Raw genomic sequence first — 16,663 nt, 5'->3', positions numbered from 1 at the left:
CCATGCAGAATGTGCCCTCCTCAATACCAATTACCAGGCTAACCCATCCTCCCACCCCCCTCCCCTCTAGAACCCTCAGTTTGTTTTTCAGAGTCCATCGTCTCACATGGTTCGTCTACCCCTCCGATTTCCCCTGCTTCATTCTTCCCCTCCTGCCACCTTCTTCTTCTTTTTTTTCCTTAACATATATTGCATTATTTGTTTCAGAGGTACAGATCTGAGATTCAACAGTCTTGCACAATTCACAGCGCTTACCAGAGCACATACCCTCCCCAGTGTCTATCACCCAGGCACCCGACTTCTGTACTTCTAAAAGGGCCAAACTAAATAGTCTCCATCCACTGGCAATGTTGCCAGTGATGTTTCTACAGACCAAGTGCAATCGAACTGCATGCAGAATTATCCTTTCCTCTTCAATAATAAAAATCACACTCGTACATTTCCCAAATGTGACTCCCTCTGCACATCTAGTCAAGGAGTTATCATCCTTGCTCTCTCTCTTGAGAAATGACACTAAGTCACAAAACTTTTGTTTTTAAGGGTTCTGTTAGCCACTTTAAATACCCTTGACATGTGACCAAGAGTCATTTAATTCAGTAAAACCAAACAGTTGAGAATTACAGAGAGAGCTTCTTTTAGCTGGATGCTTCTCATAGATCATGTAATGTTAATGGATTAAAGATCATTGATATGTAATAAAAAGTTGCATTTTCCAAATGGAAGAGGTCTTATAACATGACTCATTCTAACACTGAGAGAGCAGTGCCCTCTAGTAGTTGATGTAAGAAATATTATCCTCTAAGTGCATTAGATTTAGCAAATGAGGATCCCCCAGTATCTGAGCGACTCTCAGACTCAAGTGGGTAATTTGACAATTGGTTTTACCTTTTCTGAGCTATTAAGAACCTACTGAAGTTTCACCTTCAATGTGTACTAAATTTTTAAGTGCCAGCAAAGGTTGGGTTCTAATAGTGCTCTCCTGGGGACCTTACCAATAACTTTTAAAACCTACTTTCTCTGTGAATGTCAAATTTAACAGGCTCCTTTCACTTAAATACAAAGTACAGACCAGAAAAAAACTCCATTCCATACACTTAAGGGCATCTTAGGTACAACAGATGGTTACAAAATGGCAGAATGTTAAGAAAACCATTAATGGGTCAAGTATTCACAAACTGATCAAGGTTTGACAATTTTGTCCTAGAAAGCACTGCAGCTTAATGTGGAAGCTGATAGATTTGCAGGGTTAAATAACAAAAGAAGTAAATTCAGCAAATTAAGTAAACAAAGGGAAAAGATTTGAATTTATAATTCCATTTTTATTAGTGAAAGATATTCAAAACCACTCATCGCTAGGATACCCACAAGATGATATACACATAAACAGTATAGTAAAAATGCTTCTGAAACTGGAAGGTGTGTTTTCTGTCTTCTCTGTGGCTGATATCATGCTATTTCAAATCTCGTAAAAGCAATATATAGTTTTTTGACAAATACACCCATGTGTTGTGCACAGTTTGATTTATGTAAACTCGTTTCAAATGCAATTGCCGAATTCCTCCTGAACAGATGAAAAATGTCTGCCTAAAGTGATAAAAATGTGTGTGTAGAAAGATACAGTTTTAAGAAGGGATTTTTATATGATACAGATTTCTAACTATTTCACAAAATACTCTTTTAAAAACTTACAGAAATTTGATTTTTTTTACATTAATATGCCAATTTTCAGGTGTTTACTTAAGATGAGAATGAGTCTGTTGTGCTACAGAAACCTTTCTGTTTTGCATATTAACATGTATGGGAGTGGTAAACGGGGGAATGACACCAATAGAACATAAATGCTGGCTTTGTTCATGTATTTCACACATGGCAGCAATCAAACACAGAGCCCACTAACTCAGATCACCACAGTATCTGAGGCAAAACTATGTTGCCCACCATTCCCCTCACCTACATTCTTCCTCTTGGCTTAGTTTGACCATGTAACATGGCAGTGGTGATGGCATGGTTCTCTTGAGTCTTTCTGCAGATTTTACTTTGTTTCAAAGTCTTCCCTGTTTTACTTGTTTGCTTGAGTTTAGCAATCTCAACTCTTCCTTCTGTCTTTCGTCAAGCTGTCTTCACACACACACACACATACAACTCACACACACACGTCCTGTATTTTTTGTAGTATTTATTAGGAATTTCACTTGTCTTTTTAATCATGCTAATATATTTATTCAAGGGGTGATCGGGTGCTTTTTTTTTAGTGTGGTGTTACATAAATATTGAGTAGGTCTGTCCTGACCCTATCTTTCTCATAATCCTATAATTTTTATTACGTGATTTTGCAGCTCATACTAAGAATACATTTATCTCATTACAGCAGAAACATCTGTAACAACTTGCATGTTACTTATTAATTGCACTTATCATTATAGAATTATGCTCTGAACTGTAGACTCCCATCACGAATCCAAGGCACACAGATCAAGATATCAATTGCCTACTAAACTAATTTCACCTTTGCATAGTAAAACCAGCTCCAGTCATACATTGCATCACCCCTTTAAAAAGTAACCTTCCCACTTTTATTTCTTTCTAGACAATTACTGAAAATATTTCCACAACAAAAGTACTTAATAAAAATTTAACCTGCTTTCACTGAAGCTTATTTTTGTTTTATTTTTTTATATCACTAGTACCTGGTTTGGTGGCAATTAAGAAATTGACTCCCATTCTCCCTACCCACATACATACACACTCACTTTCTGTCCTCCTTTAAGTAATTTGTGGTATTTAAATTTCACATTCAACATGATCTAAAATCTTAAATTCTATTAGGTCAAACTGGGAGTCAGGGATTTTAAATATAGTGAAATTGAGATTCTAAGAGATAAATCCCTACTCAAAAGAGATCCTAGATCACATTAATTTAATTAACTCAGAAGAAAATGAAGATTTTTTTCAGAAAGGCGTCTTTTAAATTCCTTCCAAGAGGATACATATATGTATCTGTTGTTTTAGGAAAGCAATAATTCTTTAACATTATTTTCATATAACCGCCTGAGTTATAAAATGAATTTTAGAGCACTCATAGTGAGCATGGAATTGAGTTTTCTAAGAGTAAGCCCCAGTTTATCCTGCTTGAGCCAAGCACTGCATTAGGCAACAGTAACAGAAAGCTGGACAAAGCCCTTGTTTTTAAGGAGAAGCTCGGAGGGTGATGATATAGACATTTCAGCATGTTCTCTCATGGAGACATGCACAGAGTGCTAAGGGACAGAGCAGAGGCAGAAACTGTTACCAAAGAGGAAATGCTTTAACCTACATAATCAGAAAAATGCCTTGTGGATTTTCTTGTTTGTCTTCTTATGCTTCCCTGAAATTTTAAAATTTTTGATTCATTTGAATGTGAAATAATTTTTAAGAGTCCCTCAGTAGAGTGATGGAATGTTCTATACCTTGATCTTCATAGTGTGGTATGTCCAGTTCATCAGCTGTACACTTGAAACTGGTGCATTTTACCATATATAAATTATACCTCAATTTTTCATAAACCCATCAAAACATACAGTGCTACTCTTTTTACTTTAGAAAAAATTTAACTTCTTCCCTTTGATGCCCAAGGCAACAATAAATGCATTATAGAAAGAAAAAGGTCGGGGTTTTTCTTCCATAATAATTATTTTATTTTCTGTATTCTCTTGCAGCTGTGGGTCCGGATTTTTCAAGAACCCTCTTAAAAAGAGTAACTCTTGTCAAAGTGGGAGGTGAAGTTGTCATTGAGTGTAAGCCAAAAGCTTCTCCTAAACCTGTCTACATCTGGAAGAAAGGAAGGGACATATTAAGAGAAAATGAAAGGTACTATCTTGAGATATTTTTAATAGTTGATTAATCTATAATAATTTGTCTGTTATTAATAGTTCTAGAGGGAGGAATTTACTATCTGCTGTTGGTGGACTACATGTTAATCAAAGACCTGAAGTTTTGGAAGAGGGTGGTAAATTAGCTAGTCTCTATAATCCTTCTTGTTATTAAGATTCTCCAAAACCCTCCCTGCAGAGAGAGATTGCATGATCCAGTTGACTGTCAGAGATGCTCAAAGGTGAGCAGCTAGAAAAACCTTCCTTAATTTTAGCCTAAAATTTATTTGCTGATTCACCCACTTTTCTCCACAGTACTTCTTTTTGCTTAAACAAAGAAATCCAGTATGTCTTTACTAGGACAACTTCTCAAATATTTGGCAATGGCTATTATGTCTCAATAGTTTCTCCTTTTTTTTTTTTTTTGAGGCTAAATATTGCTAATTCCAAAACTCATTCTGCATATAACATAGTTTTGATTATTTTAGTGACATCCTTTTGAAACAACAGTTTTTTTCTTTCTGACATATAAACTCTTTACTTGTTTATTTCCTTTTATATGTGAATTACATTTAGAATGCATGCTGTTTATACAGTGTAAATATATATATGGGTTGTTTGGGGTTTTAGGTCAAATTGCACCAAATGGCAGGTATCTATAAGACCTTTTCTTGGCTGTCACCCCTATAAAATATCCCCCATCCCTTTCTGTAATCTACTCAATCTGTTGGAAAATGGTAATTATGCATGAGTCTATGTCACAGCATTTACTAGCTGTATACATAATGATTTTAATTGATGCTAAAGGTCAAGTACTCAAAGATGCAATGTGGAAGCCTGTAAAAATGTATCCGTATCTACCCTTTACACCTGTACACCTTTGGATTTGCATATGCAAATTAGATCCTTGCACTGATGAAGTCCTTCCTAATGATTTTTGCAAACAAACTTGATGCGGTTTATAGATGGTGTATTTATACACATATTAAATTCATAATATATGTCCCTTCCTGATCTCTGTTATATTAAGGAAGCAGCATATTTCACTGAATATTGGCATGGTGTTCACATTTGGAACCATACTTGGAGCTTGAGAGCATAGGTTCTTGTTTTGTAGCCTCAGGGTTTATTTCCTATTTTACCTCAGTGTTTCCCAGAAGGTGGTATGTAAGATTACTTTTATTTTTTTTTTTTAAGATTTTATTTATTTATTTATTTGACAGAGAGAGACACAGCGAGAGAGGGAACACAAGCAGGGGGAGCGGGAGAGGGAGAAGCAGGCTTCCCGCCGAGCAGGGAGCCTGATGCGGGGCTCGATTCCAGGACCCTGGGATCATGACCTGAGCTGAAGGCAGTCGCTTAACAACTGAGCCACCCAGGCGCCCTAAGATTACTTTTAATAATTATGTATTTACTTTGTTTATTAAAACACAATTGAAATATAACTAGTATGTACCACATGTAATGCTTAGACTAATGGTACACTATAAATTTTTAATTTAACAATGATATAACAAAAAGTACTTTAAAATAATATAGGTAACAGACATGTCAAAATCCATGAATGAATGAAGTTAGAGTAACATTACTGTAACGAACAACCTGCAGTGATTTAAAACAACAAGTCTATTTGTAATTCACACTGCATGGCCCTCAGAGGTCTGCAGGTTGCTTTGCTACCCTCAACAGCCAAGGCTGGTAGAGTAGCACCCTCCAGAACATCAGGACTGCAGAAGCGAAAGAGAGTGGCCAAACATGCCACTTAAAGCTTTTGCCCACAAATGAAACATTTCATTTTCACTCATGTTTCATTGGCCAAAACAAGTCACATGTTTCTTCAAAAGTTCACTCCCGCAAGGAAATACGATCTTAGTATGTGTCTAGAAAAAAAGAAAAGAAAAAAGATAACCTAATATTTTGAACAGTATTAATGACTACTTACCACGGCTATAACTTAACCATTGTGACATACTGATTAAATTACCTTTGGGAAAGTGGTATATCAATATCAAGAACTCTATCTAGTAAGTGAATTTCATTGATTGTTTCTACCACTTGACTTACCACAAAACTTGTCTCTCTCCAGTTTTCATTCTTTCTCCTACTGATTTGATTAATAGTGTTCACATATTGCTTCAGCATTCATACGGCACTAAAGATGTATGCAAACTGAGGAAGCTCCCATCATTATCCAGGTCTTGCTATTTATCACCTCCACCACCAGAGTTACCAGGCACGACCCAAACTATCAGTATTAGCTCTTCCTTCTCCACATGGATGCTGTGTTCTCGCAGCTCTGCTCCTTCTTTCTACCTCACTTACACTGTATTAAGCAGACTGATCTGGGTAATTTAAATGAGTCCCAAAGCTGGCCAGGTGTAATATAAAGGGGAATGATGGTGTGCCCCTTCCAAGAGAGACACCTGCCTCTCAATTCTAGCATTATTCCTGTCCTATCCATATGGTGCCTCCTATCTTTTCATTCTTCAAGAGAAGCTAGAAATCTGGGCTTTTATTTGAACTCTTTTAATTTTTAAATGTCAGCAACTCATTTTTGTTTTAATTCTAATGTTATTACAACATGGGTCATACACCCATAGACCAAGTTTACTCTGTGAGTCACTGGATTTTAACTTCTGAGAAAGATATAAACTCAGTTGTACATATCATAATTTCTGAAAAGTGTGAAAAATAGGAAAGATTTTAATATTTTCTCACTGGCAGAGAAGAAATTTTGCCATTTTTCTCCCTTTTTTTCTGGTAAAGGAGAAAGACAATTAAGTGGATAAGTGAGCAAAACAATTCATGAGTGAAAAATTTTAGAACTCCTATTTTAGGAAAAGACTGACATTTTTAGACCAACACAAAAGGCAAACTTCTTTATGCCCAGTGCTGAGTTATAGTTTCTAATATACTGACTTATTAGCCCTATTTATCTTTTGAGATGTGGAATCTTAAGAATCAAAGAGCAAACCTTTAACCTTTGAGTAAAATGTTATTAATATCTTAATACTGGTATAAACAGTGTTTTGGTGAAACAAAATTTTATGATCAAACACCCCTTTTAAGTAATGTTCTCCCTAGAGTCTATGTTCTGACCTACTTTGCCAAACACAACTTAGTACATGATCTTTAACTTCTTTTTTAACTAAACAACTGCCTACAAACGAATTTACAATAGAAGTATATGAAGCAAGTTTTTATCTTATTTAATCATATGGTGATATTGTAGTTATCCAGGTGGATATAGACTGAGAAAGACTGGTTTAATGTTAACATGTAAACTATTTAAAAATATGGTTTGTCATGCCTTTAGAAATTTAAAGCATATTCACGGTAGCCTTCTCTATACAAAGCATCTAAATGAAAGATTTAATTTTTAACTTTTATAGCTTTGTAATTGTGTACATAAAACATTTATTTTTCTCTTGTGCATGTTTCCAGCTACCAGAGTGTAGGCAATAACAGATATTTAAAATAGGTATGACCTGTCACAAAGCCCAAGTACTTGAGTTGTCAGGAAACACCTATTGTCACCATCAAAGCAGCAAAATTATGTGGATTAAGTGAGCAATTAAGGGTACTAACTGAATAAGAATAATAATTTTGTTTACTTTTAGTTTCTAGATAGAAGGCATTTGAAGCAGATGAGATTGAAGTTGATCTATTAGAAACAAAACATCAAAGTACAAAAGTAGCAGAACCATTGATAAAACCTAGGATCCTGGAATTATAAGGAGCCTAAAACCATGTTTCAACCAGGATGGGCTCTTTTGGTGTTAAGTGACAGAAACCTAACTCAAGACTGGCTTCAGTACTTTGGCTCACATGTTTGAGAAGGGCAGGGATGGACTGACGAAAGGTGCGGCAAGGCTCGGGAGCTCACTCAGTGACATCAGGACTCTGTCGCACTCTCTTCGTCTTTCACCAGCCCTGCCTTCTGTGTTGACTCCATCTTCCAATGGGCTCTCCTTTCCTGGCGCTGGGATAGCTATTGGCAGGCCCATGCTGCCTTTTTTTCTAGCTTCTCATAACAACTCCAGAATAGATTTTCCAATAATTGAATAATCCTGCATTGGTCAGTGTTCTCCCCTGAACCAAGTATGTTGTGATGCCCTGTGTAGGAGAACGTGAGTCACCGATCCTCAGAGGGCACATGGGGAAGCTTTACTTCAAACCACATGGACTGAGAAGGGTTTCCCCAAAGAAATTTAAGGTCTTACTACCAGAACAAGAGTAAATGAATGCTCGACAGACAGCAATGCCAAATTCCTACTGTAGTCACAGAGCCCAAGCCCACCTTCCATTCCAGGACAGGAGTTCCCAACAATGGCTAGACCCTTATCCTTCCCTGGCTACATCTAATGATGGAGACCTAACTAACTGTTAGACGATTTTTTTTCTTCATAACCTATATCCTTGTAACTTTCAGTCATTGTGTTTTGTTTCACTTTCTGAAGTTATGCTGACAAATCTGATTTTTCTCCACCCCCCAACCCTTCCCTTTATATAGACTGGCAGCCTATGGTCATGCCCTCTTTCAGTTCTTTTCCAAGCCTAAATGTCCCTGATATTGTTCATATGACATTATTTTCACATTGTCTCACTATCCTGATCATTTATTTCATTGTATTTCTAAAAGTATGCCACCTAGAATTAAAAGTGGTATTAATAAAGGGAACAAATAGCTTTATATTATCTCTGTAGCAAAGTATGATAATTACTGTTATATGATGTCTCTGAAGAGGAAAAATTATCTTCAGTGAGCTTAGATTAGTAAGGCAGGCAAGTGTATATAATACATCATAGAAAGACCACTCACTCCCAAAAGTTATTTTTAAAAATTATCTTAGTGCTTAAAGGAGTAAGTCTAGTTGACTGGAAAATTCACTTAGAGGAAATAATTTTACTTCTCACTGAAGCTGAAGAAATGAGTGAAATGTTACTCTAGTTAACATTGTGTAAATAAGGACTTCTTAGTCTTACTCATGCTTGAGATTTTTTCTCCCCCCTTTTAGACATTAGGCTAATAGCTTATGTCAAGCTAATTGACAATCACCAATATAGATATGCCACTTAATGTGGCTGGAAAGAATCTCAAACTTACAGCCTGCATGTCACAGGCATGGTTTCAGAACAGTGGCCTGACTCATCTGTCAAACTAGCCAACTCCAATTTTGTTCAATGAACAAAGAATGCATCAGGTACTTGCTATATGCTAGGTCCTCTGCTTGGTGCTAGGGATAGAGAGAAAGAGGAGACATAAACCCAGCCCTCAAGATGCTCATAGACTAGTGCAGGGGCCCGATAGCAAAATAACAATATGTTTTTCAGTAATCCTAGGGCATATGTCATAAAGGTGATAGACTGAGAAGGAAAACTGAAAAAATGTAGGCCAACAGTAGATTGTGGAGACCTTGAGTTTTATGTCTGCAGAGTTTAGACTTGAACTAGAAGACCCTGGAGAGAATTGAAGGATTTTATGCAAGGAGTGCACTGTCATACAAGTTCTCTGAAGGGATTGCTCTGCCTGCAACATGGAAAAGAATCAGAGAGGAGCGAGATTGGAGAGGCAGAGAGACCAATTGCAGGCAATAGTCTGGGATGGAAATGAAAAGGATGATGATTTCAGTCTCTTGAGAGTAAAGGAAGGAAGACCAACGGGCTTTTAGAGTGTAAAATTTAAAAAGACTTAATGACGTAGTAAGTAGAAATATTGTATAAAGAAAGGGGGGCGGGTAAAAATGACTCCTAGGATTCTAACGTAAGCAGCTGCGCCCGGTAATGCCAATTGCCACAGTAGTGACTAAAGAGAGCACAAGTTTGAGAGGAGAAAATAAAGAGATTAATACTAACATGTTGAATTTGAAGTGCCTGCAAGTGGAGGTGTCACATTCAAATAGGAATTCCCATTTAAGTATCACCTACTCAGCAAGGATTTTTCCCACTAACCTGTCTAAAATTGTCAAATTCCCATCCTCTTTACCTGCTTTATATTCTCCATAGTTCTTATCACCATCTAACATACTACATATTCATGAATTCCCCACCCTCCACCCAATCAGAATGTAAATTCCAAGAACAAAAATTTGTGCAGGTGCGCACATACGTGTGTGTGTGTGTGTGCTTGCACATGTGTATTTTTGTTGCATTTGACTTAAACAATACAGTATCTTACAGGCCCAGAGATCAAAAGCCTGAAATGGGTCTCATTAGGCTAAAATCATGTGTTCCTTCTGGAGACTCTAGATAGGAATCTATTTCCAGCTTTCCGGAGGCGACCTATGTTTCTCGGCTCATGGCCCCCTTCCTCCATCCTCAAAGCCAACAAAGATGAATCAAGTTGAGCCTTCCTACATCACATAACTCTGACCTCCTCTTGGGCCTCTCTCTTCTTCCTGTGGTGACATTGGGCCCTTTGAGTATATTTTGTTCCCTTCTATAATAGTAACATCTAGGACAATGCCCAGTATAGAGTAAGTGCTCAGTAAATGCATCCAATAGGAAGTTGAAATATAGGTCTGAATTCAGGAAAACAATGAGATAAGAAGTCATGGAGTTGGTAAATTCATCCAGACAGAGTTTTGTCAAATAAGAGCATCTGTGAATCAGGCAGCCACATACACAGAATGGTGGAAGCAGAGCCTGATGGAAGGATTAAGAAAACAGACCCAAAGGTGAGAAAAACAAATAGGGGAATGTAACAAACAGAAACCAAGGAAACAAAAAGGTTCAAGGAACATGCATTTTGTGCCTTCAAGATATCCAACCCAATAACAGCTCAGAGACGACCACTGGGTTTAGGAGCCTTGACATCACCTTGGGCAGAACACTTTCAGGCCACTGTGGACCTCTTTTGAAGACAGTATAAACATCTATATTCTTAGGCATTTCTTCACAGATTGTAATACATGTTTAGGTTTGCCTGATCCCCACAGTCTAATCAGATCAAGTCTAGCATTCCATGAGAATATTCAACCCAAATAGGAATAAAATTCATATTCATGTTTCTTGCCTAGAGACACTGAAGTCTGCCTCTGAGGTGAAATTAGATCATGGCCCTAATATGTCTCTTCTCCCAAAGGCCTTTGGCAGAGTTGAAATTCATGTAATACATGGAGGCAAATCCCAGCACAGGGCTGCAAAACTCCATGTTGTATATAAAGTGTGAAAGCCTGGTCTGAAGACTCTGGCAGTCTGGGATGCAGAGCAAATGTGATGGCAGGTATTTGCCCAAAAGGCCGATCGAATCCTAGTGTGGAAAGGAGAGTTTATTGCTTCAGGCATTCTGTTTCTCTTCTGGAAGCACAGTGTCTATATATGTGCTTTTAATGAGAAACCTGCACTCAGGATATCTCTTACAGTTGCTGCAGAGCTATATAGCTCTGATATTAGGAATTCTGCCCTGGGGAACAATTATGTTATTGCAATAATTAGAGGCAGTTCATCTCTATAATAATGGAAATCCTGCCTTGGAGGCAAAACAACATCAAAGCAATATGAGAATCATTGCTCTAGATAGAAACTGTTGCCTTGCTTATTGGTAGTACTATATCATTTTAATTTTGCATGTGCTGTTATGGAAATAGACAGAGCTTATTCTGCTCTCCAGATTCAGACCTAGAACTTTCCTCTAGGAAAGGGACTACTATTAAGTGTTCGATTCATGTGGTCATGGTATTGGTTATGCCTCAAGACATGCCTAGAAGAGAACTGACTTTTTATTTGGAAGTATCTGAAATAAGGTCCCCAATGTAAAGGCAACACTTGATAAAAAAAATTTTTTTTCCAGGTGTCTCTCACATTAATCCTCTTTTTGTTAGTCAATCCTCTGTCCCTGTACTCATTTCTATCCTTATTATCTCTTGTATGAACTTTGCAACTATTAAACTAACCCCTTAACTGGTTTATTTGGAATCAGCCCTCACTCATATCTTCCACAAGATGCGACTTCCCTTATCACATCTCTGATAAATTCAATCCAATAAACATTCATCACACAGTTCCTCTGTACAAGATATATTTGAGATTATGAACATAACCTAATTTAAATTTGGGTTCTACAGGTGTCATAAAAAAAGGGATGCAATTTCTACAGTAGTTTGAAGGATAGAGACTTTTCATCTTATTACAGTTATAAATTTTATTTTTTAACAGTGTATAAAATATCATTCTATAGTCCTCAACACACATACACATATAGGTAGTTTTATGTATATGCATAGGAAAAAGCCTGGAAGGAATTTTACCAAAATGTCAACAGTGGTTTCCCTGGGAGTTGGGACTATGGACTTTCTTCCTTCTTTAATCTTCCCTCCTTCCTTTTTTTCTTTTTTCTTTTAAAGTTATAAATTTTATATTTATGAGTATGATTATTTCATTAATGTTCATTTCCCGTAACAGGCTGAAGGGGCTATGAGGAAAGGTGCCATCCATGTGTGTTTGAGCACATACGTGTTTGAGTACCCCCAGCTTCTGGTAGTGTACCTAAAATACTCTAAATACTCAATGTTTATGTATAAACCATCCAAAATCCTCCCAGTGTTTGGGGGAGACTGGTGGAGAAGGTGGTGGTGGGCTATTTAAGTGGAAGGAGCAGCAAGAATGAAACATATTCAAAAGGAAGATAGAGATGAATGAGCAGAGGGAGATAAGGCTGGAAATTTTCTTGGAATCAGGCTTCAAAAGGTACTGCATGGCAATCTGAGGAGTTTGCACTTCACTGAGGAGCACACAGAGTTAGGGAATTATTTTGGCATGGGTCTCCACGCTTCCTATTGTTGGCCTGTCCTTGATCAGTTGAGTTCAGTGTGTGTATTCAGATAGCACGTGTTGTGATTTACTGTGCACCCATCTGGGAAATCACTTGACCTTCTTAGGGCAGTGTTTCTACATCCCTAAAGTGGAGATCCAGAGGTAATTTCCAAATTCAGATCTGCAGACCAGGGCTAAGCTGACTGCTGCAGAACCAACAGAGGTACATTTAAAAATGAGAATCCCACTCTTCTTCCCAAACATTCTTTCTAAGGAATTCTGAGATGAGACCCAGGAACATGAATTTGTCTTTACATTTCCCAGGTGATTCTAATGCACAGCTAGGTGTGATGCTGTATCAGTAGCTTCCCATCGACCTCAGTAGAGACAGCCCATCGCGTGACCAGCGAGACCCCATCCACTGGTCTGGCCCAGGCTTACTCTTCTTCCTGCTTTCTCACTTACTTGCCCTCTGTCTTACCTCTTGAGCCACGTGGACCCCCTCTTACCTCTTCAAATGGCCTTACTCCTCCTACAGCAAAGCCTTCAAACATGCTGTTCTCTCTGCCTGAAATGTTCTTATCCAGGACTTGACAAACTATAGCCCACAGGCCAAAATCCAGCCTGCTACCTGTGTTTTGCACAGCCCACAAGCTGAGAATGGCTTTCCATTTTTAAATGCTAGGAAATAAATCAAAAGAAAAATAGCATTTTGTGACACATGAAAATTAGATGAAATTCAAATTTCAGTGTCCACATATAAAGTTCCATTGGACACGGCCATACTCATTCATTTACAAATTGTCTAGGCTGTTTTTGTACTATTAGGTCAGGGTTGAACACTTGCAACAGAGACTGCCTGGCCTACAAAGCTGAAAATATTTACTTTCTGGCCTGTTACAGAAAAGTATACCAACCCCAAGCCAACTCATGGCAGATTGCTAACAGTGCTGGGTATTAAGACATTTTCCTAGGGACGCCTGGGTGGCACAATCGGCGAAGCACCTGAGTCTTGGTTTTGGCTCAGATTGTGATCTCATGGGTCATGAGATTGAGCCCCATGAGGGGCTCTGCACTCAGCGCAGAGTCTGCTTGAGTTTCTCTCTCCCTCTCCCTCTGCTCCTCCTCCCACCCTGAAATAAATAAATCTTTAAAAGAAATAAAAAACATCTTCCTAGCAATAGGACCTAAGACCTTCCTTTGGCTTGGTTATTTTTATTATTTTTATTTTGGTTTGCCATGCCTTTTACTCATCCTTTGTGACTTAACTTTTTTTTTTTTTTTTTAAATTTTAGTTAGTGAACAAAAAGTGCAATATTGGTTTCTGGAGTAGAATTCAATGATTCGTCACTTACAATACCCAGTGCTCATCACAAGTGCCCTCTTTAATACCCATCACTCATCTAGCCCTTCCCCAACCACCTCCCTCCATCAACCCTCAGTTTGTTCTCTATCATTAAGAATCTCTTAGGGTTCGTTTCCCCCTCTCCATTTTTTCTTCTCCCCCTTCCCATATGTTCATCTATTTTTTTTCTTAAATTCCACATATGAGTGAGATCATATTTAATCTTTTGATTAAATTGTGATTTCCACTGGGCCCTTCTAATGCAAAATAATATGGAAATAAATTTGGTAGGAGGCCTGAGTGCTCTCCCTTCTTTCTCTAGAGCAGTGGGTCCCAACTTATGCTGGGAGAACTTCTTTTCATGACCCCAAAACCTTGAACTCCCTGGACATATCAGAGTAGGGGTAGGTTTTTGTTTTTGTTTTTGCTTTTTTTGTTTTTTTTTTTTAAAGATTTTATTTATTTATTTGAGAGAGAGAGAATGAGAGAGAGCAAGCACATGAGAGGGGGGAGCGGGAGAGGGAGAAGCAGACTCCCTGCCGAGCAGGGAGCCCGACGCGGGACTCGATCCCGGGACTCCAGAATCATGACCTGAGCCGAAGGCAGTCGCTTAACCAACTGAGCCACCCGGGCGCCCCTGTTTTTTTTTTTTTTTTTTTAAGATTTTGTTTATTTGACAGAGAGAGACACAGCGAGAGAGGGAACACAAGCAGGGGGAGCGGGAGAGGGAGAAGTAGGCTCCCCGCCGAGCGGGAAGCCCGACGTGGGGCTCGATCCCAGGACCCTGGGATCACGACCCGAGCCAAAGGCAGACGCTTAACCATCTGAGCCACCCAGGCGCCCCCAGAGTAGGGGTAGGTTTAAAGGGGTGAAGGATGTTGGAATGGAGATTAAAGTATGAACCTGAACTTTTTCCCCAAATTTCTGGAAAACTAGTAAAAGAATTAAGTGATAGGCAGTCTTCATTGCCGGTTGAGAATCTGTGCTTTACATAGACTGTTTTACATAAGCGTTTTCATTTTAATTTCATGATTATAAAAATTATAAAAGTCTAGTGCAGTTGAAGGAGGAGAGAAGATAGCAATCATGACTTGCTTCCTAGAGTTTTATAAAATTCAGCTATTGTGACAATATATACACACATGAAACAATTTGGAAACCATCAGTCAAGTTTAAGTTAACATAACAGAACCCAACCAAAAGTACAGAGCAGTGCGTAGGGAATACACAGGGAAGAGACTCTCAGAGTCAGGCAGACTCTGGCAGAATTGGCTTCGAACAGGAAGTGAGTTTAAGCAAGATGAAGTGATAGACTTGTAAAGAAATGAGTTAAGAGGGATCCAGCCAGGTGGAAGACCTGGTATCCGTAGAGTTGAGATGGAAGAAATGAAAGAAGAATCAATAGGGAGATGCTTCAGATTCTTAACAAGAGATGATTAACACTACAAAATAATGTTGTTGAATATAAAATAATAGTGACAGAAACACTGTGATTCAGCTTAGCTCTGAAGAAGCTCAGAAATCTGTAGCTAGTAAGTCAAAATGAGACTTTGATCTCCCTTTGTGTCACTAGTACATTCATTAATAAATCTTGGGCTTTGGAAATCCTTGGGTATTCGGGATAATTTTTATTTTGGCTCTTTTCATGTATTTTTTGGTTATCTTGTGGCCATCGTTTTTATCCCATTTGTTAATAATAGTACTAGCAACAACAATACCTAGTTTTTTTTCAGTGTTTATGATACCCTCTGCTAAACACTTCATATATGTTCTCTTTTAATCCTCAGAAAAACATCATGAGATCAATGCTTTTGTTAATCCTAGATTTTAGATAAGAAAACCTAGGCTCAAAGAGGGTATTTATTGGTTGCAAAGCTCAGTGGTAGTTTTAGAGCTGGGATTCAAATCCAAGTATCACTTATGCCAGAGGTCATGTCTTTACCAGCTTTGCTAAAAGAAGGAACAAGCATTAGATGCTTCTCTCTACTGCAAAGAGTACATGAAATCTGGTGATAAGTTAATAAATTATTAGTAAAACTAAAGCACTGCTTTCACTACCTCTCTTTTAAAATTGGAATATTGCTGGTGCCTTTAATATGGATAAGGTGACTGGCCAGAAGAAGCTTTCACTCTTGTTTCATATTTTAATAATAAATTGGCAGCCTTCAGATCCATGGCTTTATAGTTTCCTGGGAGAAAGGAGGCATGGTCTGATTTCAGGACTGGGTTAGAACCATCTAAGTCCCTTGGAGAAGAGGTAAATTAAGTCCTTGAACTACCTCAGCAGTGCCTTTGTTCAGAGAAAATAGCTCTGTAGCGTCAAATGGATTTAAGTGATCATGAAAATATTCAAACCAAAGTGGCATGTAATTAAGAGCAATTAGAACTGAAGTGATGTGACTGGATATTAAAACCAGACATGCAGTGTTTGTGCCTTCTCAGTAGACACAAGGCAGATAATTTGGGCTCCTCCTAACTTTGTCATCTCTAGAAATAAAATCTGCTAGACTGCTCAGAAGTGTAGATGCTATGTAAATATTGAAGGTCTAGGATCATACACTGTGGTTAACCCTATATTTCTGTTGTCTAGTTTTATCCTCGTATTTCAGTCACAGATACGCCAGAGTTAATTAGATCTCTACTAGTAAATATCCATCATGGTGTTTCTAAATCCCTTTTGCCAAATGATCTAATTAGAGCAACACTTGCCTCTCTA

The 16,663-nt window shown here is 38.1% G+C and overlaps 1 protein-coding gene across 1 annotated transcript in view; it reads left to right on the top strand.

Annotated features, from left to right (window-relative positions):
- CNTN4 (contactin 4) overlaps positions 1-16,663 on the top strand; it is a 308,099-nt gene that overhangs the window by 168,990 nt on the left and 122,446 nt on the right. The window contains exon 10 of the mRNA XM_034997401.1: positions 3,696-3,846. Coding sequence (XP_034853292.1) covers positions 3,696-3,846 — 151 coding nt within the window. The remainder of the gene's footprint in view (positions 1-3,695; positions 3,847-16,663) is intronic.

The sequence above is a fragment of the Mirounga leonina genome, unplaced genomic scaffold (assembly GCF_011800145.1).
Source record: "Mirounga leonina isolate KUSES-001 unplaced genomic scaffold, KU_Mleo_1.0 Mir_94, whole genome shotgun sequence".
NCBI lineage: Eukaryota > Metazoa > Chordata > Mammalia > Carnivora > Phocidae > Mirounga > Mirounga leonina.
Note: the sequence above shows the minus strand (reverse complement) of the source record. Positions and strands in the feature narration are given on the sequence as shown.